Source organism: Melospiza melodia, chromosome 6, assembly GCF_035770615.1.
Source record: "Melospiza melodia melodia isolate bMelMel2 chromosome 6, bMelMel2.pri, whole genome shotgun sequence".
Classification (NCBI taxonomy): domain Eukaryota; kingdom Metazoa; phylum Chordata; class Aves; order Passeriformes; family Passerellidae; genus Melospiza; species Melospiza melodia.
Window position 1 is genome coordinate 54,403,688 of NC_086199.1, and position 27,875 is coordinate 54,431,562.

Here is a 27,875-nt window from a genome sequence, read left to right on the forward strand (position 1 = left end):
AACCATGAGGGTTTATCTGTGCCTGGAAACACAGTGCACTGACAGCCCTGCAGTAAGTTCTAGTTCCACTAAAACCTTCTTGTACTGATCCATGGCCAAACTTGTGGAAATTTCTTACCCCTCACAGCTAATAGTGTGGTAATCCTCAAAAATCCTCTTGTTTTGGAAGCATTCCAGCAACTCAGTGTTTTGAGGGACAACACAAGCTGGTTTAGTTTCTGGAGATGTTTCACCTAATGACTGTTGTTGTAGGGATCAGACTCAATATTTGTTTTTCCACCGTGTGCTACTGTGGAAAATGCATCAGGAAAAGCTGTGAGCACATGAAGAATCCAATACCTGGACTTGCAAAAAAAAGAGAAATCTGGAAATTAGTCAATAATGGAAAATTTGAGTTGGAACCACAATATACCAGTCTACTCATAAACCTACAATATATGGTTGTCAAAAGAAAGAACTGACTACACCAGTGCTAATCACAAAATTATTGCTCAAGTTTTGGCAAAAACAGTCCCACTTAGCACTTGAGAACAAAAGAGGCAGTTGTTTATTAATGACAACAGAAACAAAAAAAGATAAAGCAAACAGATACTTCTTTAAATATAAATCTTCTAGCCATCTGCTGTTCTGCCAGCCTCCTATTTATTTTTTTCTTTTTTATTCAGTTACAAAAATTCATCCAGGGCTCAGGAAAACATGATATATAACATAAATTTGTCACCTATGACAACAGCAAACATCATGTAACAGAAAAAAAAAACTCAAAATATATTTACAAATCCATACTCTGTAGTCATTGAGAAATTCCTTACTTACGAGTGGCAGATTATGCATGGACACTACATTCCCAGAGGCATTCTCCAGTCAGAGTCACTTAGCATAAAATCCAACTGACAAATAGATTGTCTATAAATAAGGCCAGTTTCACTCCTAATTTATACATTTTGATGACCAGAATTTTTTGCTATTACTATGTTAATAAAAAAAAAAAAAATAGCATAACAGCACCTAATCTCACCCAAATGGGATATTCAGACCAAACTGCAGGTTTCATTCTTAGCAGCAGTTATCCAGAGCAGAAACTCACGAGAAAGGACAACAGGATACACCCTTCTAATGCTTTGTATAAACCAAATCCCTACACCATATTTGCAGTATGATCATAAGAAGGCAATATTTTAAAAATGTGAGATATGAGTACCTTGGACTATCAAGCTGTTTCACACTTCAGAAAAAAGTAAACAAAGCCCAAACACCTCCCTCTTCCCCCACTTCCAAACCAAGGAAATAGAAGTTATACTCTTAATGAATATGAGAACTGGCACCAACATTCATGCTAGTTGCCCTGATGTGCAACAGAGTTCATTTACAACAGTCAGAAATATTCCTATGCACTAGCCGTGAAGAGTCCAGCTTACACAAACTGTTTGGGCAGAAATCCCAATGGCAGCATCCAGAGGGTGCAGGAATGTCCAACACTGTATGTGGATCTCAGGAGTCATCAATGCCTGTGGAATCTTCATCTTCATCCACTGCAGATTCACTGGGATTTGCTGCCTGATACAAAACACACTCAGGTTTAAATAAAATCTTCCCTTCAGGTTAATTTTAAAAAAGCATTAACAATTGCCTAGAAAAATCTGGGCTGCATTATCACACCCATTAGCTGAAGCAGAGATTGTAATCTATGTCCTAAAACCAAGGTTAATTTGCAACAGAGGTCATTTTGCTAAACTACTTGACCTTTCACTCCCTAAGGATCCACTGGGTTTCAATATTCCATACCTAAATTATGTAAAGCCACAGTTCAGTAGCTCAGCTGCACCCATTTTCTTGGTAGTTTAGGCTGTCTTTTACTAAAGTAACTTAAAAAGAAAAGGGTCATGACTACTTTTAAAATGGGAGTGGAGCAACAGAGAACAGCAAATTACTTTCCCAATCTACTGAAGGGAAGGAAGTTAGGAAGGCAGTTACAATTCCCAAAAATGTGAGCAAGAGTTGTCATTTTCTGTTAGAAGCACGACATCTGCTGGCACCTACTCTTAGAGCCACTGGGAATGAGTGTCTGAAATCCTGGGATAAACCTGTCACAGTGTGCAAGCAGCTGCCTGCTCCTGAGGAAAGCTCACAGCTCCTCAGTGCTTGCACTAATGCTGGGGATAAAATAAATCAAGAGCTCTTCTCTAAATATGTCAAAGAAAAAGGAGAAATTATATAATTAACCCACAATCTCCAAACTAAAACTACATTGCAATTAACAGCAATTGAAGTATCTTGGTGATTTGCAAAGTCATTAAGTGACTTCATAAAATGCACTTTCAGCAAGAACTAATGCACATCACAGGCTCTACAGTTTTTAAACTGTCATTAACTAGAGCATGTCTGAATAGAGAGCTACATTATTATGGCTGTAATTAATGAGTGTGCTTCCACCAAGGAGGGAGCTCTGAAACCCAAGCAGTTCATGCAATGCCATGCTTGCAGGCACCAGTGAGGAGCTCTGAATCGTGGGGAATGTTTTGTATGGAATCAGCAATACAAACACTATTCAGCACTGTAATTGTAATTTTTATCATTTTGGGGTTTGTTTTACCCAACTGCATCTCTGCTTACCATTCATGCTGTGGACACCTTGAATGCTGGACACACCATATGAAACCTAGGGATTGTGACATTAAAGAATCTGTCCTTGTTGTAGAGGCAGTGGAAGGTGTAGTAGCCCTCCATGTATCCAGAGGTTGTGGTAAACGTGGTACAGCTGGTGTACTCGTAGACCTTCCCTGGGCTGATAACTGGGAACTCTCCTGTGGGTAAAATATCACATCACAATGGTAAGGACTGATGGAGAGCTAACATTTAGCAGTTGCTAAAGAGTTGCACTCCACAACAGACTCAGGCAGATCACTTTGTATTCCAGTGGATGCATAAACTGATGCTCAGCAATTAGTGATATTACAAAAATTGGAGAGGGTTAAGCAGAAGGATGTTCAGATACCCCTTACAAACTTGAAAGCCAAAACAGAGGGACACATCTCTTTTTCTCTGACTTTGATACACAGCCCACAACCCAACAAACAGGCAATAACAGAATTTTAATAACAAGAACATTAAATACTCTCTCCAGTAATTTTTCACTTACCAACTACTCCAGGACCTTGGACTTCTTCCACATCACCTTTGGCATTTGTTATTCTCCAGTATCGACTCTCCAGCTGACAGGCATTCTCAGGAAGGGCATCTTTGGACATTTCAATTCTAGAAGCCAAAGAACATAACACAATCCTTTCAAGAAATGTTTTAGTGCCCTTGGGATCACCAAGCAGACTGGGAAAAGAAAACACCCACTAAAATGGCCCAAATCAGTTGGCAGGATCCATCTCCATGCTTCAGTATCTTTTACCCTTTTCTAAATCACAAGAGCTGCTTGCAACTGCTTTCCCCTACCCATCACTGTATTTTAGCAATTACCAATTTGACTGGTACTTTGTGTACCTGACCAAGTAATGATCAGGATTATTTTATTGAAAAGTACAGCATATTGTGCACCTCCTGTTCATTTCAGGACATTTGTGAATGCTGTGCATAAATTTGTTTTGAACATCCCACAGGTCTACCCTGCATTGTAAGAATAAATTCAGTTATTTTACCTGATTCTGTAAGTGAAGAAATAATGTGGTGGATGTACAGAGCTGAGTTCAGGTAGAAAAGAGGTGGACACAGACACAGTGATATCTTCTGTGGTAGCAACACAATCTTTATCATGCACATACCTGCAGAGAGGAGAGCATTAACTCTGCAGACAGCTCTGCACACTCAATACAGAAAACTAAACACAAAAAGTGGTTCATTATTAATAATTAATATTAATAAAAACGTTTGTTTAAATAGGGATGTGTCATTATAAAAAGAAAACGACCCAGAAACTCTAGCAGCAAATTTATTTACAGATCCAAGGACTTGGTTCTACAGCATTCCAGTTTGACAGAATTAAAGTTCTTGATTGTACTTATAAGAAATTGCAAGTGCATGAAGATTCAAACACCAGAACAAGTCCTGCTCATTTACATATTCAAGAGACCAATTAGCTGAAACATTTGTTTTTTTAGTAACTCTGAACAGTCCTGCAGCAAAACCACACTCATGGCACACAGAATAAATATCATGTTGTTTGCTAAACTTCAGGTAACTTATAATGCAAAATTCTGGTCCCATTAATGCAATCTGAAGATTCTGGTTAAAAAAAAATTAAGTTGCTTTAAGCATTCTGATTTACATGCTCATTTTCAGTAGTTTCACGGGCTTTCTCCTCTCCCCACCACCAGTTTTTGTATCAGATACCTGAAACTACTTGGGGAGAGGTAAGCATGCAGAGAAGCAGCACCAAAACCTGGCACTGAGGTTACAAATCCCAGTCACAATACCTGAAAATCTGGTCTCTGATGATAGGATAACCTCCAGTGACAACTTTGTTTACATAAGATGTAAACCATTCCAAGTAAGATGTACCTAGATGGCAAGGAAGGAAAACATTCCTAAGGATGGGCAAATTTACCACTAGGCACATTTACAGTGAATACTTCAAGGAAAAAGTTTAAAGCTTTGATTATTTTTATTAAAAACTCTCAGGCTTATTGAGATGACTCAGTCAATATTCCAGATCATTCTACCAACAAGGATCATTTGGAGAAACCAATTAAGAACTGAAGAGTTCAGGGAGCACCCTCCAGGAATGACACAGCCAACAAAGAATCTCTTCACTAAGTATTTAACATCATAATCAGGGTCTCATCACTTGGATTCCATATGGAAACCTTCTAAGGAATACTGCAGCATTTCCTCACCTTTAAAAGAGGGATAAATCAGAGATACACTCTGCACTCCTCTACAAGCTCAGAAGACTAAGGCTGTATGCCATTCTGGGATTTTGTACACTTGCAGCCATTGTCTGAGAGCAGCTTTTCATACACCCACAGCCATTATTATGGAACAGCTTGATTGCTAAGCACACTCTCAAGCTGTCACATTTAATTCTCAAAGAAGAGTTTTACAGGCCAGCTTTCTGCACAAGAATTTCTCAGCCATAAATCTTCCAAGCATTGCAATATACAGTTCAATAGAAAAGCAGAGTTCAACTGTTTGTCAATATTACTGATTCAAAACTGGATTGAAGCTGAGCTACCAAGAAATTATTATCCTTGCCTTCCCTGACGTGTTATCAAGTACTCCCACTCCTGCTAGATTAAGTGTACTTACCCCTTCTTCCTTAGAGCATGAGCTGTGTGTGCTGTCCCCTTTGATCTTTTGGAATGCTAAGGGACTCCAAGTTTATTATTCTCCTTTCTATCACTAATCCACAAAATGCAAACCTTGTATAAAGTATACTGTGTATAAAGTAAACCTTGTATAAAGCTCTGAAAGGAGGAAGTGAATCTATTTACCTGCCACCTTTAAAATGCTAAGAGAAATGCTGTGCATGGAATTTCCCCTCCACCCCATGGTAAACCAAGATTAAGCCAAGTGGAACATTTCTAAATATGTTGGATGATCCCACACTGACTATTTTATTTTGAATATTTAATCTGAAGTGTTACCTGTAATGAACATAACAATAGTAGATGGATTGCGAGCCATTTGCTCCTAAAAGGGAAAGAAGGTTAAGGACATATTAGAGAGCATTGGACTTTCAAGGTTACAATTTAAATATCACTTTCCCTATCCTCACTAAACCTGAAGTCTTGACACATCACTGTAGTCCCAGTCAGATCCTCAGACATGTAAAACTCACAGTGCTCCCACGACCACAGAATTTACAGCTTCAACTTCCCACAAGGCTCCTGCACTACCAATCAGCACAGAGGTACTGTGGGAACGCAAACACATCTTCCTTACTGGGCACTGGTAGAAGATCTCGTATTTGTTGCGTCCCTCCACGCTCTCCAGGGCCATGTACTGGCTGAGGCCCGTGTGGATGCAGAAGGTCAGGGGCAGGCACTGCTTGAGCCCCAGCCTCTGCTGGAAGCCCCCGGCCGCCGTGTCGATGTCCAGCAGGTCCTCGGAGCGGTAGTGGTTGGACAGGGCCATGCTGCCCATCAGCCTGCAACAGCACAAACAGGGAACACCAACATCACTCACAAGGCAAAGCTGCCTGGTCATCTTTTGGAAACTGCTTCTTTCAATGCTCTAGATGGATATGAGACTGAGTTGAAATCTGTAGCCATGATATCTTCAGAAAAATCCCTTCCTTAGGGTTTTTTCTCCTGAGAAGCTGAGAGGCCTCAGGAACAAAACGTAAACAATGATTATCTGCTGCTGTGGAATGCAACAGGTGCATCTGGGATTGGTCTCATGTGGTTGTTTGTAATTAATGGCCAATCACAGCCCAGCTGTCTGGACTGTCACAGTCAGTCACAAGCCTTTGTTATCACTCCTTTTCTATTCTTAGCTAGCCTTCTGATGAAATCCTTTCTTCTGTTCTTTTAGTATGGTTTTAATATAATATATATCATAAAATAATAAATCAAGCCTTCTAAAACAGGGAGTCAACATTCTCATCTCCTCCCTCATCCTGGGACCCCTGCAAACACCATCACAGAAATCCAAGTTGAACATCCACATGCTGCACCAGGTTATTAGTTCACATCAGCCAAACCTGAGTGTACACTCCACACCCACATTCCCAGCTGGGAACACCAGGGAAAGGAAAGGCAAATGAGATGCAAATTCCTGCAGATGCTGAGCAGATGCTGTTATGAAAGCAGTGACTCAGGTGCAAGCTGCCACATGTCAGCATGCTAAAAGCTGATCCCATCCTGGGCAACAGGTTCCATTCCTCTTTCTCCTTAGGAAGTCTGGCCTGGAATTAGTATGTTCTACAGAAGCTGTGCCAACATGCCAACACAGAAACCTGAAGCACCTAACAAGGACAAGTCCCACATAGTTTCTGTTTCTGATCTAACAACCTGCTGCACAAACTTCCCAGTATTCATCCCCCGTGGGACCACACCTTCCCCTGGAAGCCTTTCTCCAAGCTGGAAGACTTTCCCAGAGCTTTCTGTCTGCTCCTGCAGCCCCTCCATAGCCACATCATTACAGTGGAGGCTTTTTGGGAGTGAAACAGTGGAAGAGAGGGTGCAAATGGCTGCAGAACACCATCTGAAATCTACAGAACTAGGGCACCTATCTCCTCTCTAAAAAATTTTGAAGTGTCTCCTAGAAAACAGAACTAGAAATCATCCTTATGGTTTCATAAAATAGTTTCCTGTATCCCTTCTGCACATAAAACACTCAAATTGGAGAAAGCTGCACCTTCTTTATGAGTGAAGGTTTCAGCAGAGCAGTATTAGTGCACTCCTCCCTACAGACATTGCAAAGATTTGCTTCAGTTTTCCATCTTTTGCTTCTGTTCGCAGCACTTCATCAGGTGCTTCAAGCACCTAATTTTTCTACAGCAGAAATACCAGAAACTTTGGTCATCAGCCTTCTAACCTTAATGTAAAAAGGAGTTTTTCACTGTAGAAACTGCATAAAATATTAAAATCTACTGAGGAAACTTAATTTGCAGAACTGAAAATTTGATTCTACCTTAATATGACTAACTGGTTTCAAGTCATTCCCTAACCATTTTAAAGAATAAAATAATTACTAAAGAATGAAGATTAAAGAGTGCAAGGGGCTAATTTATTTCTGTAATACAAAGCCAAACTTCAGGGGAGCAACTTGCAGTGCTATGATTAAAAGTCTAACAGCTGGAAGTTTAGAGTTGTTGCAAAAAACTGACAAGGGTTCTCATTAGGAAAAGGGGAAGTGGAAAAATAATTTGAGCAATTAGAAAACCACACTGGGCTTCCAATTACTTCCAAGATTAGAAGACAGCCAATTCTAGAAGTGTCACTTAAGCAGTGACTCAGTCACAATACATTTAAATGCTTCATTTATCCTGTTCTGGGGACATTTCACCTTTTAATAAGTGAAGTGTCTAAGAAATACAAAAGGAATTAATACTTGGTAAGTAGTTTCAGTCCTTACCCTGGAACAACCAACTTCTGCCCATTATGGATACGGAAGGAGCACCGATAGTCATCGGGGAGCTTGCAGCGGATTTGTGCCTCCACAGCATCCAGATCCTCCTCCCTCACACTCTCTGGAAAACAAAGGATGGTGCAGGCATTTCAAACACAAAGCATGGAATCTGTAAATGCCCTCATCCAACCAGTATGGACTCAAGTCAGTATCTGGTGGTTTCACTGTGTGCTGGGTGGTACACAATGAGTATTGCATAGATGTGAAATGAAAGTGATGACTCTAATTGATTATTTAATACAGCACCAATCTCAGTGCAGTGCAACCTCCACAGGCCTGAAAGCAGCAAATGTTTATAAAGTGGAATGAACCTTTCCCTCAAAACACTGCCACAACTGAGTCCCAGTTACAGCTCTCAATCTCTATTGATTTCACTCTTCCATCACCCTAAGGGTTGCTCCTTTCAGTTTCCACTTCCATCAGTGGCACAGAAATGCTGGCTGCAGCCCCCATTCACCTGGAATCTGAAGCAATAAATGGGTTGTAAAAGGGGGATTTTCAAGTCAATAACACAAAGGGGTGGAGAAGAACTATTCTTACATTTCCACATGCACTTCAGGAGTGTTCCAACACCCTCACTTCCAGCAAAAAATGGTCTGATCCAACCCATTTTCTTAAAGCCCTTTTCATAATCATTATCTGTTTCATTAACAGGACATAACTCATGGAAACAGTATCCCTTACAAATGATATGAAAAAGGCCTAAATTTTATCCAAAAACTGCCATCATTATGTAAGAGTGGAAATTGGTAATTTGAAATTTGTTTTTGTTTTTCCATACATAAATAAAAGCATCACATTCTGTCTTGAAAAATACTTAGCAAAATGTAAGGATCCAGCACTATCCAAGCAAACCAAGAAAATGCAAAATTTAAATGGGAAGGAGATAATCTGTCTCTTAATATTGTCTCTTAAGAGATCATTTGTCTCTTAATTTCACAGATCAGGTTAAATTAGACACCATGGTTTACAAGTCAGCTTCATACAGAAAACTGAAATGCAGCTGAAAATGTAAAAGCTTTTTTGTCCCCTATACCAGAAAAGCCAAAACTCACTGTAGCTGTGATTTACGACCTAGAACACAGGAAGTACTTCAAGGATTAAAATGGAAACTGAAAACAGAATCTAGGAGGGGAGTAAAAACAGAAAGGAAAAAATAATGTTCCAACACTGGGCCACTGTAAGACCTACAGAAAAAAATAAAACTCAACAACACTTTTTTTGTCTGGCTTCGGATTAGAACATCTACTCTCATGTGGCAGTGCTTTAATGAGTTCTTATGAAAACCTCACAAAATCCCATGAGCAGGTCCTCAAAGCAATGGAGTTACCACACTAAAAAAATAACAAACAATAGGACATAGCAGCCTAGAAGTGTGATAAAGACAGAGCAGTCACTAGAAAAAAAAATCACCTTGATTTCAGAGAATCTTTGGATCAGTAGGAACTGGGCAAGGACTCTGCCTGGTTTGCAAGGAAGGGAGAGCACATCTACCTGACTTTCAGGACCCTGCTAATTAAAGCACACACCTTCCATGAAAGCAGCATGAGGCCTAATAACAGGCAGGGCTGGGTGAACCAAGCTACTGCCAGGTGTGCCAGGTACCTTTCAGAGAGCTGATCATGCGCGGACACCACTGCCCCAGGTACTGCTCCAGGTCATCCCAGGCCTTTTTCAGCGTGGCATAGTAGTGGATGTACCTTCCCAAATCAGAGTAGGTGCTGATGAAGATGGCTCTCCAGCTCTGGTTCCGTCTGCTTTTTTCCTCCCTGAGGGCACATGGAGAAAATGTGTTCAAATGGCAGCCTGAACAGACTTCTAAACCCAAGGAGTTGTTACTTGGCAGGAACGGGATGCATAACATTAACCCAGGAACATTCTGTGCCATGTGAAGCTACACAAACTCAATTAATTCCAGCATCTATTCAACAGCAAGTTGGAACAGAATTAGGAAACATTTGGGCTACTTAGGGGAAAATTTAGAAACAATACTCCCTCACACAGAGTGCCTTCTGAGCAGAGCTCTGTCTGGTAGTGAACCTCAGAGCTGGTGAAAAGCTAATTCACATCCTTCATTACTCAGCTTTTCTCAGCTATGCAGAAGCTGAGAGTATGAGCTGGGTGTAAGATGGACTGAAAATCAGCTGAACATCTTTTAGAAATTCATTTTCATAGGAAAAAAAAGCTTAAAACAATCCCACTTACTCTGAAATGAGCCAGTATTTTTTGCAGTGTCTTTTCCACAGTGGGTCATGGCTTGATAGCTGATTTAATCTTCTATTCAAATAGCAGCAACTATAAATATAAAATCATTAAATGTGATTGCAGCAAAACAAACAGGCAGAAATGCTGTATCACACATCACATTCTCATAGAAAAAATGCAGAGTTTGAAAATTATTTGGCTGTCCTTTAAGAGCTGTGCTTACAATGGTTAAAGCTCTTCATCACAGTTGTGTAAGTCATGAACTACTTTTCCACACACTTAAAGAACTGGCAGCAATTAAGTACTTTCGTAAAGCAGGTCACCCTGCAGACCTACACCAGAGTAAACAGTGCCTGAACGATTCCAGCATGACTCCACTCCACCAGTGGAAAGCATTCCAGTAGCACAAGATGCTATGATTTAAATCTCTTTTTATCTGGATGGTCAGGCTCTGCCCCATCTTTTCCACAGTAAGCTACAGAAACCATGCAGTTTGAGTATTACAAACTTACTTTCCTCTTTAAATTGTTTAAATAACAAACTTTGAAGAAAGTCTTCAAAAGACACCATCAGTCTAGACGTGGCAACATCACTTCCTCTGGTAGCTTGTTCTACAGTGCCAGGTGTGTGTTTCAAAGACTGTGATTAACCCCAAATGAGGGCACCAAACAAGGTCCCACTTATTGCTTTTGGGGGTTTTATAAACTAAACTGGAATTGTATTAGTATCTCAAAATCAACCTCAACAAAGTGATTCTCCCATATTCCCTGACATCACCCCTTCCATCCACATCCCCACAAACACATTCAATTCACACCTGGACATCTGGCTGTGCAAAAATTTCATGACATGGCGACATGGGGATTTTTTATATTTTTAGGGGTGGGGAACTGAAATATCCCAATGGAAAAAAGCCCTTGCAGAAATCTATTGTACTGGTGTTTATCAACCAAGCCTGTAATTTCTGGAAGGGAGTAAGTCACCACAGCACCACAGGAACATGGGGCTTCAAACATGATAAAAGTGAAATTCAAGCCATTCTCACTAATTACACAAACAATGGAGAAGTTGGCATGTGATCAAATATCTAAGGGCCACCATAACAACTGTTATCATTTTTGTCTATGCTTAATGTCTTTTTTGCTGATATCCTAACAGAATTCTCCCTGATATCCTTGTCATTCTTGACTAATATTTATTAGGGGTAATAAAAAACCAAAATTCCCACATTTCTGGTAATACTCTGTTTTCTTCTTATGCTTATTCCTCACTCTTTGATTAAACACTGTGATTTCAATCACTGCCAAACCTTGCACTTGCCTGCTGAGGTTTTACCCAAAACCACACTCTTCATCTCCACATGATTCATAACCCTTCAGCCCAAGAGGCACCTGCCACTTTCATCCAAGTTTTTTTTTTCCCTTGAAAAGTCACCCTGTTTCATTTCATTTGGTTTTCCTCAAACCGTAGAATACATTTACTAGCAGCAAGACCACCCTTTGTTGGCCCGTTCAAACACAAGCTTCGGGGAAATACTGATTTCCCAAATTTACTTACTGCTTCCTTTAGGTACAAACACATAATGAGGAGAGAGAAACAGATTCATTGAATGGTTTGGGTTGGAAGGGCCCTTAATGAGTTCTCCTGCCATAGGCAGCGACACCTTCCACTATCCCGGGCTGCTCCAAGCCCCGTCCGACCTGGCCTTGGACACTTCCAGGCATGGGGCAGCCACAGCTTCCCTGGGCAGCCTGTGCCAGGGCCTCACCACCTTCTCAGGAAGAGGGAATATTTCATTTTGTTAGAAAGATGACGGTAAAAGAGGGGAAAGCCCGGTGCTGCTGGAAGGGAATGGTGCTCAGACCGTGTCCTCCCCTCAGCGCTTCCTCCGGAGGCAGGCAAGCCCTTTCCCCGCACAGCCCGAGGAGCTCCGCCCGCCGCGCCCCTACCATGCCCCCGGGCCGCCCATGCCATCCCCACGGGCTGCCCGTACCTCACCAGATCCCGGTAGTCGAGGAAGCTGAAGATGAGCAGCAGCGGGTCGGTGGGGAGCAGCTCCAGGCTCAGGCTCGGGGAGAGCTCCATGTCTGGGGGCGCCGCCATCTTGCGAGACGTCCTCGGGACGCGCCGCCCATCACGCCGCGCTCCGCGCCGCCCGAGCAGCGCCTCCCGGGGGCGGCGGCTCCGCGGCGTCCTCGGAGCTGGCAAATCAGCCCTCTGAGCTGGGAAATCAGCCCTCCGAAGTGCAAAATGAGCCCTCGGAGCTCCCAAATCTGCCCTCAGAAGTGCCAAATGTGTCCTCGGAGTTGACAAATCTGCCTTCGGAACTCAGCGCTCAAAACTCTGAATTCAGCCCTCAGAACTCCCAAGTCTGCCCTCAAGAGCTCAGCCCTCAAAACTCTGAAATCAACCCTCAAGAACTCCCGAATTCAGCCCTCAGAACTCCTCACTCAGCCTTCAACACCCTGAACCAGAACTCATCTCTCTGCCCTCAGAACTCAGTCCTTAAAATTGAGAACACGGCCCTCAGAATTTTGCCCTCAGAACTCAGTCCTGGGTCTCCTGAAATTCAATTTATGTGCCAAGGGGTTTTGGTCAGGGAATGGCCTGCTTTTCAAAAGATTAGCTTCTTAATTATCTAAATGGACAATAATAAGTGAGCAAGACTGGGAAAATAAATCTTACTGAGTTGAATATCATCAAAACAAAGCAAAAAAAGTGTTGCATGTTCAGGATCACGTTTTATAGGAAAAGAACACTCAATGTGCAACAGCTGCACAAGCAATAGACGCTACTCTTTTAATGCCCCTCACCTTTAGTGAGTTAAATATTCTTATTTGAAAGAAGGAGTTATTTCTTCAGCATGATTTTATGCTAGAAATTATTTTCTTTTCTCTCTTCTTTTTCATGTATCAGTAGGATTTTCATGAAATAATTCATTGTCCTAGCAACACTGCTCAAATAAGAACATGAAAGGAACAAGGGGGTGGTTTTATGACTACACTATTGCTAGCTGTTGGGGAGATTTTTGTCCTTTATAATTTCTATAATTGCAAAGTTTCCTGTAGAGAAGAAAACACAATAGCAAAAGTATATTTGAAATGCTAATAAAATGATATTACTTGTGTTTGTCCTTGAGTTTGTGGCCCATGAAAATCTAATAATGCAGAGCCAAGAAAAGGTCCATAATTCTTTATGTCTTTCAGGTTTTGCCAAAAGCCTGGAGAGTTTTGCTTCTAGCACTTGCATAGATCCAAGCTGTTGCTCAAGGGCTTAGGCAGTGGCGAAGATAGAGGTGGAGGATCTATAGGAATTAGTTCTAAAAATTGATTATCACCCCTGGTCAGGCTAAAGGCTCCTCAAGTGCAGAAAAGGCTGGCAATAGATGTCCTAACAATTATTTAAACAAAAACATAGTGAAACAGAAATATCTGTTGCCGAGACTGAAGGAAAAAAACATAAACAAAAATCAAGCAACCAATCAAAACCAAACAGAACCAAAAGCCAACATAAACCCATTTGAAATTGTAGTATTTCAATGTTTTACCTACAGCAGCCTTTGCATCCTCCATCAAGTAACTGACAGCTGCAGAAACTGTGACACCAGTAAGCTATCATGGAATTTTCCTAGCTCAGCCTAGACATAAAAGTTCTTTTCCACTTCAATAATGGAGCCTAATTTTTCTTCCATGATCACCGGCCATGGAGCCCAAATGGCCAAATAGATCAGAGGTACTCATCAGGCTGGAAACTGCTCAGATTGCTCTGCATGTCCAGTGTTTAATCTGTGAGAGATGATGAGGCTTTTAGCATCCTTCATTTCTTTTTACTTCTTGAAAATCTAATGAAATGACACACTGGGGATCTTCACCGAGTGCTGAGTGTGTCTGGAAATTCAGCTAATGTGCTAAAGTTTTGGGGAATGGCCTGCTCTTCACAAGAGCAGCTTTTTAGTGCTCTAAATGGACAATAATAGGTGGGCAAAACTGAGGCTTTGAGGGGAGGAGGCAGCTTGGGGAATTGGTAGCAAGAAAGAAGCTGAGGTCCAGAAAATTTGTGTTGTTATTATACTGTGCTTACTGGGTTTGTTCTTTGCTGTAGCAAAGATGCAATAAGGTCAGGGCTTCACAGAAATAGCCAGGCAGTGACCTTGGCTTGGAAATCTGATCATGTGAAATTAACCAGAACACAAGGAGTGACTGTAATAAAGAGCCTAGAAGGAGCAGGGTAGGAGAATTCAGAATGAGAGCTGTATGATCCTGAGGTGACTCCGGTGAACCACACAAACATAAAGACAGTTCAGCAGGCCTTTCAACAGAGGGGGATTTACATATGAACTGATAACAAATCACATCTTCAGGCTTCACAAGAGTGAATCTCAGATGAGATGTGAGAGATGACAGGGAGGGAGCAGAGCCAGAACTTCACGGAAATGTCTACATGAATAAACTAGGTATTGCATGGGAGCTCGTTGGACATTTTAGTAACAAATGGCATCTCTGATAGAGTGCAGCTTCAAGCTGCCTTCTGACACAATGAAACCACAGCTGAAAAAATCCCTGCCTTGTTACAGCCACATAGACCCAGGATAAACCAACAAAACCCCTCCCAAACCTCACACAGTGGTAAATTTGCCTTGGCAGCTCCACAGTCAAATGAAGTCAAGGGATGTTGTCGTTATATTGCAAAGGTTCCACATTGCTAGAGTTTTGTACCTCCTTGATGTTTCTCATAGGCAGCTCCTCCAAGCACTAACTCACCCTTCTTGCAGTAACCAACTCCAGAACCCTCAACCAACCAACCCACTCTTTTATAACACTCTTATTATCAGCTACAGCTGTGGCCTGTTAAAATCAGGCCTGCTCTTAATCTTTAATAATTAACCCAGCTGCAAGTCTTTAGGGGGCAAGATTACTTTCTATACTACCTTTATTTACTTATATTCTATCCCCCTACAGAAGGAAACTCCAAGAATCAACCAATGGACTTCATCTGGTGCTTACAAAGCAACTGGAGTCTACTCCCAGCTTTCTTCCTTCTGGACCATCTGCCACATGGATGCTTTTGCCTGCATCAGTTGCCTGAGGTTATCAAAAACTCTGCATCAAGGTGGCTTTAGGCTTGCCTTTGGTTATTAGCAAATCTTTTTGTCTCAGATTCTTAGCTCCAAAATGGGTTTGAAATATTAATGTATGTTTGGAGAGCTTGGAATCCCATTTGGAGAGCAATGTTGATAGACTGCTCTTTTTTCCTCAGATCAAAGATTCCATATTGACACAAACCATAGCCAAGTTTTATTCTTTCACAGCCTAGCTTAGCTCCAAGTTGGTTTTCAATTCATATAATCCTCTCACATAAATCAAATAAAAGATACTACTACAAATGGAAACATTACCTGGGAATGTATAAAAAGTAAAGTTTATTTACTTTAGAGAGCATGGATGGCATAGAAAGGCATGATTCTTGCCTCAGGAGTATTTCTAATTTCACACAATTCCAGTGGTTTCACTGTGTGTGATTCCCAGTCCATGATGTGGTTCATGGCCTAAGGGATGTGTGAAAGACCCCACTGAAATGGGCTGCAGGAATATTTCATGATCCCATGGAAAGAGCCAAAATCCTGCTTGCTTTGTGTGGGAGCTCAGGAGATCTTCCTTTACCTGAGGAACATAGAGAAGAATGAGGCATCCCTATAGAAAACTGCTATTGAGCCTTTCCTGACCTGAAAAAAACCCATATGTGCATGACCCAGATAGCAGCTCACTTTCCAGCTGCACACACTGTTCTTAGGTCATTAGCTGAGATTGTTAATGAGACAGGCATTCGGTCATGGCTACAGTGTGGGGATTTTGGCTACTGACTCCTCGAGCCAGAGCACATTCATCAGAGCATGCAACAACAACTGACTGAAGTGCTGAGCTGCATTTGGAGAGGTAACACACAGATAAAAGCCTCCAGAAGCCCTTTGCAATTCCCTTAGTCATCCATTCCCACTGAAAGCTTCTCTTTGGGAGTTTCCAGGAGGCCTGGTGCGACCTTTGGTCGTCCTTTTGGTCAGAGCTCTTATCTGTGCAGCGCAGACCCGGCCTCTTTCTGCTTGCACTCCTCCAGAGCGGTTGTTACGGGATAAACAAGCGGCGTTTGCTGATGCACGCTCCCTTATCAGCTGGACAGCACGCTTCTCCTGCATGGAGGGTCACGCTCGCTGCTGGGCCAGCTCCAGGAATTCCAGGGCGGCTGCATCACCCGCTCATCACAGCCGTGGGCTGCAGAAAATCACAGCCACCACGTGGTGGGGCCTTATCTTAGAGCCCACCAGGAGTTTCCCGGTGTTGCAAAGCACCTTTAGGTTGATAATTGCAGGTCTTGGATCTTTTTAATGAGATAGCAACATGATAAGCGCTGGTTTGGGGAGCTGTCACGATGCCAGACTGAAGGCTATGTGCCTTCAGAGAATTTCACTTTTATTGTGTTTCTTTAAAATAAATAAGTAAAGCATTTCTGTATCTCAAAACCAGATCAGAACTGTTATGAAACTCATTGGTAAAGTTGTCTGAGATGAGATGCAAGACACATCTGGGGAGAGGAGAAAACCAAAACCCTATGAATTTTTACCAACCAGCCCAAGTCACAGCCCTGAAGAGGAAACATCTCAGGAATCACATGAAAAGTAGGTGGTACAGAGCTACTGCACTACAGAAGGAGTTATTTCTCTTGGGTCACAGCTTTCAAAAGTTATTTCTCTCTCAACACTGCAGAGCAACAGATTTCCATCACCCTAGTCGCTTCCTGTTACAACATTCCTTGTTGCCTCTCCTCCAGTTCAGCACCTCCACGGGAATCAACCTTCTTTTAGTCCATTCCCAGGCTTTGCTGCCTTATGCCAAGCTGCAAATGTAACCAGAATATGCCAGATACAGAGCAGAGGTAATCATGGAGCACTTAGCAAAAGGTGCACTCAATTTTTCATTAAAAAAAAGAAACATCTCTTCACTGAAACCTCTTTAAAAAATCAAAAATTGTCATGCACAGCCAGCTATGGGGCAGGGCTTGTGGCTTAAAACAGGAGCCAGACATACAATAATGCATTAATTAATGCTTGTGAGGCACTTGAAAATGGCACATGGTGTATGTTCCTGCAAACCACGTAGATTAATTACCATCAGTGATCTGCTGCTTTGTTAGAACCTTTCTGAGATGTGCCTTCTCATTAGCCTGGTACAAAGCAACCCTCAGCAGGAGGGAACAAGTTGCTTCAAACATGGTTCAACTTTCTGCCAGTTTAATCTTCATCTCACTGACAGACTTCTGAATCTTAATTTAATTATAGTGCCTTAAATGTTTTTGATAGCATATCTCAATCTCTCAGTTCTGTCTTCTTATGCTTTTTGAAGTTGTTGTGGGACAGAGGAATAGATAATTTTTCCAGTGTCCATTAAATTTCCCTTTGCCTCCAGTGCAGTATGTGCTCCATAAAAGAGATGAACCTGCTGCAAGTGAAATAAGCTGATGCTGCAGTGTCTTTTTAGGGCAACAAAAATCTTTATAGATTATTTTCCCGAGTGCCATGAATCTCCTTCAAAGCCTTAAGTCACTGATACCAATTAATAAACTTAATAGTCTCATTTTCAATTCACATTCAGGTCGTACAGAGCGTGTGCTCTGGCAGATGCTTAAAAGCTTTGCCTTTCAGAGATAAAATGTTACCTTGTGTGTGAGGTGGGGGTGATTCAGGAGCAGAAGGACCCGTTAAAGTGCAGCACCTGAGGCCTCCTTGTTTTCTGAATTTACAGTCTCAGGCTGGCAGTCGTATAAATGAGTGATGCTCTCTGATGTTCTCTTCCAAGCAGGCAACGAAATTGGCAGGGAGTCTTGGGTTTTGTGCTGATGTGTCCAGAATTCAAATAATTTCATTCTCGGCTATAATGACAATTGGAGGCAGAGTATTACCTTGAGAAAAGAGAAGGGAGAGATGCCTTCTGGATCCTGGATTGAATTAACAAGAGATTCCCATTTACTCTCTCCACTGAAAACTCTATTATGCAGGGCTCTTATTGCCCTTATTCAAGGGCAGGGAATTAAAAAAAGTGATATCGATGGTAATGCTCTCATCTTCCTGCCATGACACTGAATAATGGGGACAAAGAAGGGGAATCTTGACGGATGATACGCCTTTTAAAATACTGCTGATAGCGGAAACGCGGAAAGGACGACGCCTTTGAGTGTCAGTGATGAAGTCATATTCAGATTTTTGTGCTCTTTGCTTAAGATTTTAAATCAGCCCTGCTTTCCTGTTTGCTGTTGTTTTTGCAACATTTTATTTTCTTGTTTTTGCAGCAGAGAGTCCTTACTGTAAGGAACATAATGGAGATGAGGTAAAGTGTTGCTTATACTAATTCCAAGAGAAATCTGCTCTCTCTTCTCCTGGACTCAGAGAGCAAGCATTGGGAATTTGTTACGGAAAAGTCCAGCAACAGATTGGTATCATTATTTGGGGAGACCAATACTACTGCTCAGGTGGAGGCTCTTCTGTCACTTTCAGTTTAAGCTCTTTCTGAAGTTACATGGACTAAATAAACCTGGTGGTCTTATAAAAAATTATACCCAACACTGGTGGTAATTTAAAAATTATGTAAAGGACCCTTCCTTTACAAATACATACATTTAGGTCTAAAAAATATATTTCCCTGTGTAAACTAGACCTTACACAAAATAATGAGTGTGTTTGCATTAGAAACTTTTATGGACTAAGTGAGAACATCTCCATTCTATGAGTGGGTAAATGAGAAGCAAAATATTGAACTACCTGGCCAAAAGTCACTTTCTGAGGTGAGAACAAAACACAGGTCTTGGTCTACTTTGTGCAAACCTACAAGGTCTCCCTGAGCTATTAACACTCTTTCCTGATCTCAGCCCAGATGTAAATGAGGCCCCTTGCCCTAAATTTTTTCAGTCAAAGGTTCTGTGAGGTAAAATAATGAAAATCAGCCCTGTTATGGCTCACACTCTGTGTATGTGTGACACGACCTGGAGAACCATTGTGCACCTCCCCCCTGCCTCAGCATCCTGGCTACACCCACCAAGCTTTGTAAATGAGCTCATTCATGACTTTAGGCACTGTTTCTTGCTGGACAGAATATTTGCAAGGAGCCACTGTCAATGAAGAGAGCTGATAGCTGTATTTTCATTACCTTTCCTTGCCTCTGCTGGCAGGAATTCAGGCTAATAATTATAATTATAATCTGCCTGTGGCCTCCAGAGGTCAGCATATCACTGGAAAATAGCTAAATATCAGCGCCCTCAAACTATACTGTCCAAGTTGTTCTCATTAGATGCAGTTTCCAGTTTCACTGATAAGAAGATTTAAAGGGTTTGCTCCCAACTCTCTTTGTGACAGCAAAAGCCAGAAAAGAGCTCTCAGAATATGCATTGTAAAATGCAGAAAGTTGTCATTGATCAGGGGCTGGCACATCCCCTGGGTGATGAGTTTATTGAGAACAGTCAAGAGGATTTCCACAGGTTGAAGCTGCTTTTCCTGATGTGTCAGTAATGATGGAGTGAATGGACCTGCCAAGCACCTTCTGGGTGGGTGCCAGACTTGCTCAGTTGTGGGAAAAGCTTTAATTTTTAGTGCCTTTCAGCACAACTTGAGTTGTAGTCCCACTCTCAGAAAGAAAATCAGAGATGAGAAATAGGAGTTTATCAGAGGCATGAAACAGCTTTCAGGCAAGAAGAAACTTAAGACTATTCACCTCAGGAAAAATAAGTTGGAGAGAATATATCATAGAATCATGGAATGGTTTGAGTTGGAAGGGACCTTAAAAATGACTGAAATTAATTCTTTCTAAATAGGTTTATTGGCTCTCATGATATTATCCTGGCTTCCCTAATCCAGAGCAAAATCAGGAAGAGCTACCTTTCTAAAAGACCCAAATTTTACATGATTTCCAAGATCAGATAGATGCAATCTGTTGCAAAACACCCAGAACCAGCCTCAAAACATCCTCATAAACACCAAAGAGCCTTGGTGACAACACTGATTTCTCCTATTTCTTAGCATGAAGAGCACAAGATTTACTGAACCCTCAGTGTTCTCACATTTGTGCTTTGAAACAAAACCTGAAGTGGATCCAGCTGTAGGCAAAGAGTAGAAACCTTGCTACCAAAAAATAAAATTAATCATATAAACAAAAAAAATCCAGCACAATTTAAAAAAAAAAAGAAAAAAGAAAGAACAACACTCAAATCTTTCATTATTTTTATTAAAGCTGCAGAGTCTTACTACACACAACAAATATTTTATTGATATAATCTAAGTTAATAAAATAGTTGAACAACTCTTTAGATTTATATTTGTATAGAAATGATCTGGGGAACATCTCATCTTGAGACAGCAGTGCCCGAAAGCAACTATTCAGCAGGGTTTTTTAAAAGAAGAGTTTGGGACTAGAGGATGCACTGTTCATTCTCAAAGGAAAAAGAAAAAATCCATGCAAAAATAACTCCCACCCAAAGTGTGAGGCCATATGGAATGACCACGTGAGGGATGGCTCTTTCCTTCCTTCATCACGCCTACTGTGGGAGCTTGTCATCTAAACTCAGCAATGAAAACAAGACAGAAAGAAAACTGAATTGCACAATCCTAGTCTGCAGGTGACAACGTCATAACATGTCTTTACAGAAGTCCCTACTCTGCTCCAGTTGGGAGGATGGGTTGTGGTGCTGTGTCTGTCCCCAGCTGCCAGCTGATGTCAGTTACTGTCCGTGCTGCGAACACGAGTCAGTCTAGCTACTATTGCTTTGCTCTCCCTCCTTCACCTGGGTGTAGTTTACATTCTAGGTAGCGCTGCCTGCCGAGGGCTGACCATGGCGTTCCCCCCCGTTCCAAAGCCCACAGCCCAAGGGAAGATCTCCTGGCTGCAGCCGGGCCCGGGAGGTGTCTGTCCCAGAGCGCCAGGCGCGTCCGTGCTAGATCATGCCGTTGATCTTAGTCCACTCGTAGATGTCCTGCTCGCAGACGATGTCCGAGTTGATGAGCAGGTACCTGTCCCCCACGCAGAAGTGCTTCTGGCAGGCGGCACACTTGAAGCACTCGAGGTGATAGACCTTGTCCTTCACCCGCATGGTCATCTCGTAGGCGCGGATCCGCTTCTCGCAGGAGGCGCACAGCCCGTCCTGGCCAAAGAGCCTGCAGCGACAGCACAGAGTCAGCACGGCTCCCTGGCTGGGCAAAACCAGTCAAAACCAGAGCAAACACCCCTGATCCATTAGGACAAGCGCTGACTTAGAGAGAGGTCGCGTGGAAAACTGCCCAGAAGAGCTGGAAACTTTGCAACACCAAAAATTGAAACAGAAAATCCAAGGTTTTCAGCTTGGATAAAATCACAGAATGGGTTGGGTTGGAAGGAAATTTAAAGTCCATCCTGTGCCACCCCCTGCCGTGGGCAGGGGCACCTTCCACTAGCACACGTTGCTCCAAGCCCCATCCAACCTGGCCTTGGACATTTCCAGGGATGGGGCAGCCACAACTTCTCTGGGCAACTTGTGCCAGGGCCTCCCCACCCTCCCAGGGAAGAATTTCTTCCTTAATATCCAAATTAAATCTACTCAAATCTATCAATAGAATTGGCTTCTCTGACCTTATTCTGAATTGGAGGAGCAAAGGTTTCCCAGAACACTGCATGAAGTTGTGCCATATTAACACTTCCACTTCTGTGATCCACAGAAATTACCTTTTGCTCATAATTTTTGCCTTTCTTAAACTGTTGCCCTGTAATTTACAGCAAGGAGTTGGGATAAGCCATGGTCTGAGGCTCTCCTGCCTTTTGTCTGTGTCTCCACATTGGAAATTCTTTCAAGCATTTCTATATCCATGAAGACACTCCTGGTCCTGAAGTCACTCCTGAAGGACACATTCAGAGACCTCCTAGATAGCTATGAGACAGTTTCATGCTGTGGACTGCTCTGTAATCCATGTGGAGAAACACTGCTGAGGTCCTCATGACATTGTCTATAAAAAGGAGACTCTAATGAATGCCCTGCAGAGTTTAAGTCAAATCAGTAATAAAGAAGCATGACTATATTGATATTTTATTTTTAAAAAGGACAAATGTTACAAGTGATGTATTCATTGAGTTTGACTTCCAAACTTCCATACTAATTCTGGAAGGAGTTTTTCCACCTCCTGCACATCTCCTGCATGTGCTGTGCCTGATTTAAATCATCTTCTGAACTGGAAAAAAGATGTCTGGTAAATTAAGAGACATTTGAGGAGAAAGAATATCATTCCTTTTGTCTACCAGGAGATGTCAGTGTTTACTTCTGCCCATTGAAAGTAACACTAAGGTTACAAAAAGGTTGCCAAATTTTTCATTAATGAGGGACGATATCTATTGCATTATTAAATAAATAAAAACGTTGGATTGCACTGCAAGAAAATGCATTAATTGTATTGCCATACTTCCTGTTGCTTCCATTTTAAGATGAAAAGTATCTGGGAAGTGTAATTAACACCGGATCACTGCTGGATTTACAAGTGGTCCCATTAGCAGAACTCAGTCCTTAATTTCTGCTCAGCAAAATTCCATCAGCAAAGCCCAGGGACAGCATAATTAGGAAGTCCACTGAGATTTTGGTTTCATTTTTATTGGCAGGTAAATTAGCCTTCAGTAAAAAAGCTGGAAATATACCAAATATCATTATTCTGTTCCACAAACCTCCTGACACATTAGGAATCCATTAGAAGAAATGGAACACAACCAGCACAGCAAAGATCAATACATTTTAATCAAGAATGTAAAGATCATTTGTTGTCAATTTTTTGTGAAATATCTTAGTCTCCAATTAATCCTTTACTTACAAATTTGGGCAAAGCAGGCAGGCAGAGAGTTATTGATGAAAACACCCATAACAAGTGTATTTGTAGGATCTGATTCTGCAAAATGTGCAAATTCTTGCTTATTCAGCACCAGGCTTAAGAATGCCAAACCCTAAATGATCTTTCACCTCTTACCTGGGCATAAACACCTTTAAGCTCCAAGACAATTCTGGGAGAAGCAGAAAACTCCTTAAAACCATTCAGGGGAACCTGTTCATTGCCAGCTCAGTGGGAGATTGCTGGAATTCAGCCCCTTTTCCCAATTTCTGCTTGCCAGAATGCCACACTGACCCTTCACCTGGAGCTGTGGGGTTAGGTGTGTGCAGAATGACAGATGCCAACAACTCCTAGTCCTGGGAGTTCTTTCTGTATTCTTCACATTATCAAGTAATTCTGGTTTTTCCACAGTGTGTAGCACTGCTTTCTCTTCCATTAAAAATGCTTTTTTCCCCCCAAACTTCAAAAGATTTATCTATAAACAACTCTGTGTTGTTTATCTAAGCAACACAGATAATCTCTGGCTTTATCTATAACTTACTGAAGAATCCCAGCAATACTAAAAGCATCTGCATATGAATCCCAAAAATATGAGGACAGGCTGAGGGAGTTGAGGCTGTGCACTCTGGAGAAGGCTCTGGGGAGACCTTAGAGCCCCTTCCGGTGCTTTAAGGGGTTCCAGGAGAGTTGGAGACAGGCTTTGGACAAGGGATGGAGGAATGGGACAAGGGGAATGGCTTTAAAGCGCCAGAGGGTGTGTTTAGCTGGAATATTGGGAAGGAATTTTTCCTGAGGTGAGGCCCTGGCACAGGGTGCCCAGAGAAGCTGTGGATGCCCCATCCCTGGAAGGCCAGGTTGGAGGGGAATTGGAACAACCTGTCCTAGTGGAAGGTGTCTCTGCCTGTGGCAGGGGCTGAAAGGAGAGGAGCTGAAATGTCCCTTTCCAGACCAAATATTCCAGGCATTCTAGGACAGGAGCCCATATTGCAAACCTGAGCTTGCAGACGCTGCCAGGCTCCGAGAGCCATTCCAAAGGAATTCCTCAATCCCAGCTGTGCTCAGTAAAACGGGAAGGAGGCAGGAAGGGTGTGAGGAGCAGTGGGATGCCTACCTGAGGTAGTCCCTCCTGCAGAGCTTCCTGCCCAGCTTGTAGTAGAGGCGCCGGCCCACCTCGCCGAGGCGGCAGCCGCACAGGTCGCAGCTGAGGCAGTCCTCGTGCCAGTACTGGTCGATGGCCTTGAGGAAATAGCGGTCCCCAATGTTCTGCTGGCACCCCCCGCATGTCAGCAGCGACGGGGGGATCTGCAGCACCTCATCCACCGGCTCCCTGAGGGGGTGACACATAGAACAGCACAAAATGGATAAACACTACCGCTGATTGTGTTGTCCGACTGGTTTAAGTCTCACTGCTGATTTTAATAAAGCCAGCATTTTACCTCATGTTGCTGCAGGACTTCTTTTTCCCTTAGCCGAGGACATGAATCCCCTGGGAAGGGTTTATGCCAACATACCTCAATTATCTGGGATTTACACATCCATGAGTGAAAGGAGGCACAAATCTTCATTGTGATATTAGCACTGACTCTTTAAGCACCTATTTTGTTCCTTTTCCTAAAAAGCTTGGAGAGCTAGGATAATTCTGGTAAAAAAAGTGAGAATTTTCTTCTAAGTATTTCTGTGTCTTTTAGGGTAATTTCACAACTTAAAAAAAAAAGAAAAAGAGCAAAAAATTTAAAAGATCAGTGCCTGAACTCAGTTTTGTAATGTTCTGGGATTCACCTAAATGCCAGAGAGGTAAATAAAAAAATCTACTGGATCTATCCCTTAAGCACTTGCTTCATTTCAAACCTGTGGCTAGTACAGTAGACCCTAAATTTTTTCATTTTATTGGATTAGTGCTCCAGCACAGAGTCCCTGAGCAATTTGCTGCTGTCATTGGTCTGTCCTCCCCTGGGCTGCTGGGGGCAGAGGAGACCTGCACTGATGAAGAAGCTCTGCTCCCAGTTTCCAGCAGGCAACAGGAAAAAAATTGTATTACTCCTGCTTATTTACTGGATCAGCAGTTTTCTGGGCAAAAATTACTTTCTTCAGCAGGGAGGAACGACCTCTGGTCAAAAACTTCTGGGCTGAGAAAGTGATCCTGCAGTTTTTATTTAGGCAAGCTGAGCCCTGAGATATTATCTGGTTCTGTTCTGGTTTCTCCCTTCTAAGTTTAAACTGCTGTGCCCTGCAAGCTATGTCGTAACACCCCTCTCCTGCCAGCTCACCATCCTGTGAGTTTTCATTAAAATCATGGGGAACACATGATTAGGCCCTGCTTTTTCCAAATTTTTCTTTTTGGGCCGCATGCTCCCTTTCCTAACACGTGGGCTCCACACTGACAACTTCTGAGAGCTTTCCAGTAGAAGGAAGCACACGTCATTATCCTTCATTATCCATTTTTTGAAACTTTGCAGTGTACCCCAAAATGTTTCATCTGAGGGGTGTTTGGGAGTCCCAAGCCAGGTTTCTCTGAGAGCCCTGACTCGGGAACAGCCCAACGGATGTTTATGCAGAGCAGCATTCCTGGTTAACGCATTAGGCTTTTGATGTCCACCCATTCCTAAGCCAGCACTTAAGCCACCAGAACACAAGGCAGGTAAATAAATAAAGATTAAAAAAAACTTTGTAGATGAAAGCTGGACATCATTAGGAGCTGGGATTAGCGTTTCTTAAAAGAAAAAAAAAAAAAAACAGCATAGAGGAAAATGTAACGTAAAACATCATGGAATGAAGTGATTTAACCCCCAAAAGCAGCAGCAGTTCCCATGTGCTCGTTCCGGGCTCCAAGCAATGGCATTTTTAGTATCTGACAGGAAACAAACCACGAATGACTCAATTTACTGAGAGAGATGTTTTAAGCGTTATCTGGAAACGGAGATTTTATAATTTATTTCTTTTTTTCTTCTCTTTTACCGCGATCCCAGACAAGCCTAAGTGCAATTAATTAGCCCGTTCAGGGCTGAAGTGGCCCTGGCTCTGTGCTGGGTTACCATCCCTGGTGTGCAGCAGGGATGGGACAGCGGGAGCAGAGCCCGGGAGAAAGCCTGGATCTGGACACGGAAGCCCAGGGAGGGAAATTCTCATCTCCTACATCCCGTCCATCAAGTCTGTCTACATGCTCTTAGCAGAACACCCAGCCCCCACCAAGCTTTCTACGAGCTTTTGGAAGTTGCATTACGAAAACGTGGAAGTTGGGCACCCGCAGCTAACAGCCCTGACCTTTCACTGATGGGCTGCAGCGGCTCGGGCAGATCGGGGACGGGGCGGAGAGGGTCCCTCGGGATGGAAAACCTGCAAGCTCGGGAAGCGGGATGCTCTGTCTCTCGCGGCGGGATGAGCGAGTGGGAGATGCCCTGCCCGGGGGAATTGCGCCTCTCTGCTCCCGGCTGCTCCTTCCCACAACTCGGGGGGCTCTCCCCAGGCTCCCGCACACCGCCAGCCCGCGGGGCCGGGGCAGCCCGGCGTCCGGGGCGGGGGAGCGCGGTGGGAGCGGCGAGGCTGCCGCCGAAGCCCTCCGGGGCTGCCGGGCACACAATGCCGGCGGCGGCTCCGTCGGGGAGGACGGGCGGCACCGGGAGGCGCCCGGGGACGATGGCGAGCGGGGCACCGGGCGGAGAAAGCGCGCACTTACTCGGAAGGATCGAGGCTTTTCCTCTCGATGGCCGATGACATTGGCAGGGCCGGTTCCTTTGTGGCGTGCCGGTGGTGGGCTCTGCCCCCGCCGCCCCCGCAGAGGCTGTCTGCTCGCGGAGCCTTGTCGCCAGCCGCGCTGCCCCGCCGCCCCGCGATGACATTCACAGCATTTCCTCCTGCAGCACCGAGACACAGAGACACGCGCGGGGGCTGGGGCTGCGCTCCGGCCCCGCGCGGCCCCCCCCGGCCCCGCACGGCCCCCCCGGCCCCGCTGACCTCCCATCCCCGCCGCGCTCCCCCCGCGCCCCGCACGGCGGGGCCGCTCCCGCTCCCGCGGCGGGCGGGGGGCGGCGGGCGCGGCCGCCACCGCGGCTCCTCCGCGCTCAGCGGCTCCGCGCGGGCAGCTCCGCACACGCTCCGCGCCCGGGCGGCAGCGCCGAGAGCGGCGGCGGCCGCATCCCCGCGATTATTATTACTCCGTGGCTCAGCCCCGGCTCTCTGGTTTCATTTCCTTTTTCCTGATCACGATTCAAATACAATAGAAGGAAATCACACTTAAAGAGACAGCTGCCCGTTTCTTAACTGCACTCCTGGGGATTCGGCAATACAAACAGCAGCATCACGACTCGCTGGGTTCCTTAAAGAGACAGAGCGGGGCTCCCCAGAGCCAGGGCTGGGGGCTGCCGAGGCGCTCTCACGTTATTATTATTATTCCCCTACTAACGCTGTCTCTATGCGCAGGCAGGTGGGCGACCTGAGAATGATCCCGAGAGCTGGAAAAAAAATAAGCGCCTGGTTGCGGATTGTGCCGCCTTCCCAGCCGCACAGAGAGCGGCACTCACCATCCCTCTGCTCGCCCTCTCCCTCTCTGACACCAACATGCACATGCCCACACGCACCCATGGGTTTGTGCGGCGCTCGCAGAGCCACAGGTAAAGATCCCGAGCATTATTTGTCCGCCCGGAGTTCAAACCGGTCAGCTCAGTTGTGCCTCATTTATAGCCCCGAGTGAACATTCGCTTCCAGACACCCCCGGATTCCT

At 43.7% G+C, this 27,875-nt stretch overlaps 2 protein-coding genes across 3 annotated transcripts; both read right to left on the minus strand.

The window, feature by feature from the left end:
* Nucleotides 1–524: 524 nt before the first annotated feature.
* Nucleotides 525–12,409, minus strand: FBXO3 (F-box protein 3). The gene is made up of 11 exons (XM_063158218.1): nt 12,278–12,409; nt 10,285–10,374; nt 9,685–9,848; nt 8,026–8,140; nt 5,890–6,094; nt 5,592–5,637; nt 4,422–4,506; nt 3,648–3,770; nt 3,140–3,255; nt 2,614–2,804; nt 525–1,557 (listed from the first exon to the last, which is right to left on the minus strand). The coding sequence occupies exons 1-10, from the start codon at nt 12,385–12,387 to the stop codon at nt 2,617–2,619; spliced, it is 1,242 nt and encodes a 413-aa protein (XP_063014288.1). The 5' UTR covers nt 12,388–12,409; the 3' UTR covers nt 525–1,557; nt 2,614–2,616.
* Nucleotides 12,410–20,528: 8,119 nt separating this feature from the next.
* LMO2 (LIM domain only 2) lies at nt 20,529–27,468 on the minus strand. 2 transcript variants are annotated; one of them, XM_063158219.1, is made up of 4 exons: nt 27,417–27,468; nt 26,832–27,009; nt 24,270–24,485; nt 20,529–21,472 (listed from the first exon to the last, which is right to left on the minus strand). In XM_063158219.1, exons 1-4 carry the CDS (start codon nt 27,451–27,453, stop codon nt 21,253–21,255), a joined length of 651 nt encoding a protein of 216 aa, XP_063014289.1. In that variant the 5' UTR covers nt 27,454–27,468; the 3' UTR covers nt 20,529–21,252. The 2 variants fall into 2 exon arrangements, with proteins under 2 accessions (XP_063014289.1, XP_063014290.1); XM_063158220.1 differs by lacking the exon at nt 27,417–27,468 and adding an exon at nt 27,110–27,129.
* Nucleotides 27,469–27,875: the final 407 nt, after the last annotated feature.

What these genes read in the sequence shown, in the direction of transcription:
- LMO2 (XM_063158219.1), bottom strand. Translation starts at nt 27,453, where the DNA reads ATGCTGCTGTTTGTATTGCCGAATCCCCAGGAGTGCA. An exon ending in GCCGAATCCCCAGGAGTGCA is followed by an intron (nt 27,010 to 27,416) that starts GTTAAGAAACGG and finishes TCGGTGCTGCAG; the next exon opens with GAGGAAATGCTGTGAATGTC. An exon ending in TGCAGGAGGGACTACCTCAG is followed by an intron (nt 21,473 to 24,269) that starts GTAGGCATCCCA and finishes CTGTCGCTGCAG; the next exon opens with GCTCTTTGGCCAGGACGGGC.
- FBXO3 (XM_063158218.1), bottom strand. Translation starts at nt 12,387, where the DNA reads ATGGCGGCGCCCCCAGACATGGAGCTCTCCCCGAGCCTGAGCCTGGAG. An exon ending in ATCAGAGACCAGATTTTCAG is followed by an intron (nt 3,771 to 4,421) that starts GTATTGTGACTG and finishes TCCTCTCTGCAG; the next exon opens with GTATGTGCATGATAAAGATT. An exon ending in CCAAGGTCCTGGAGTAGTTG is followed by an intron (nt 2,805 to 3,139) that starts GTAAGTGAAAAA and finishes TTTTACCCACAG; the next exon opens with GAGAGTTCCCAGTTATCAGC.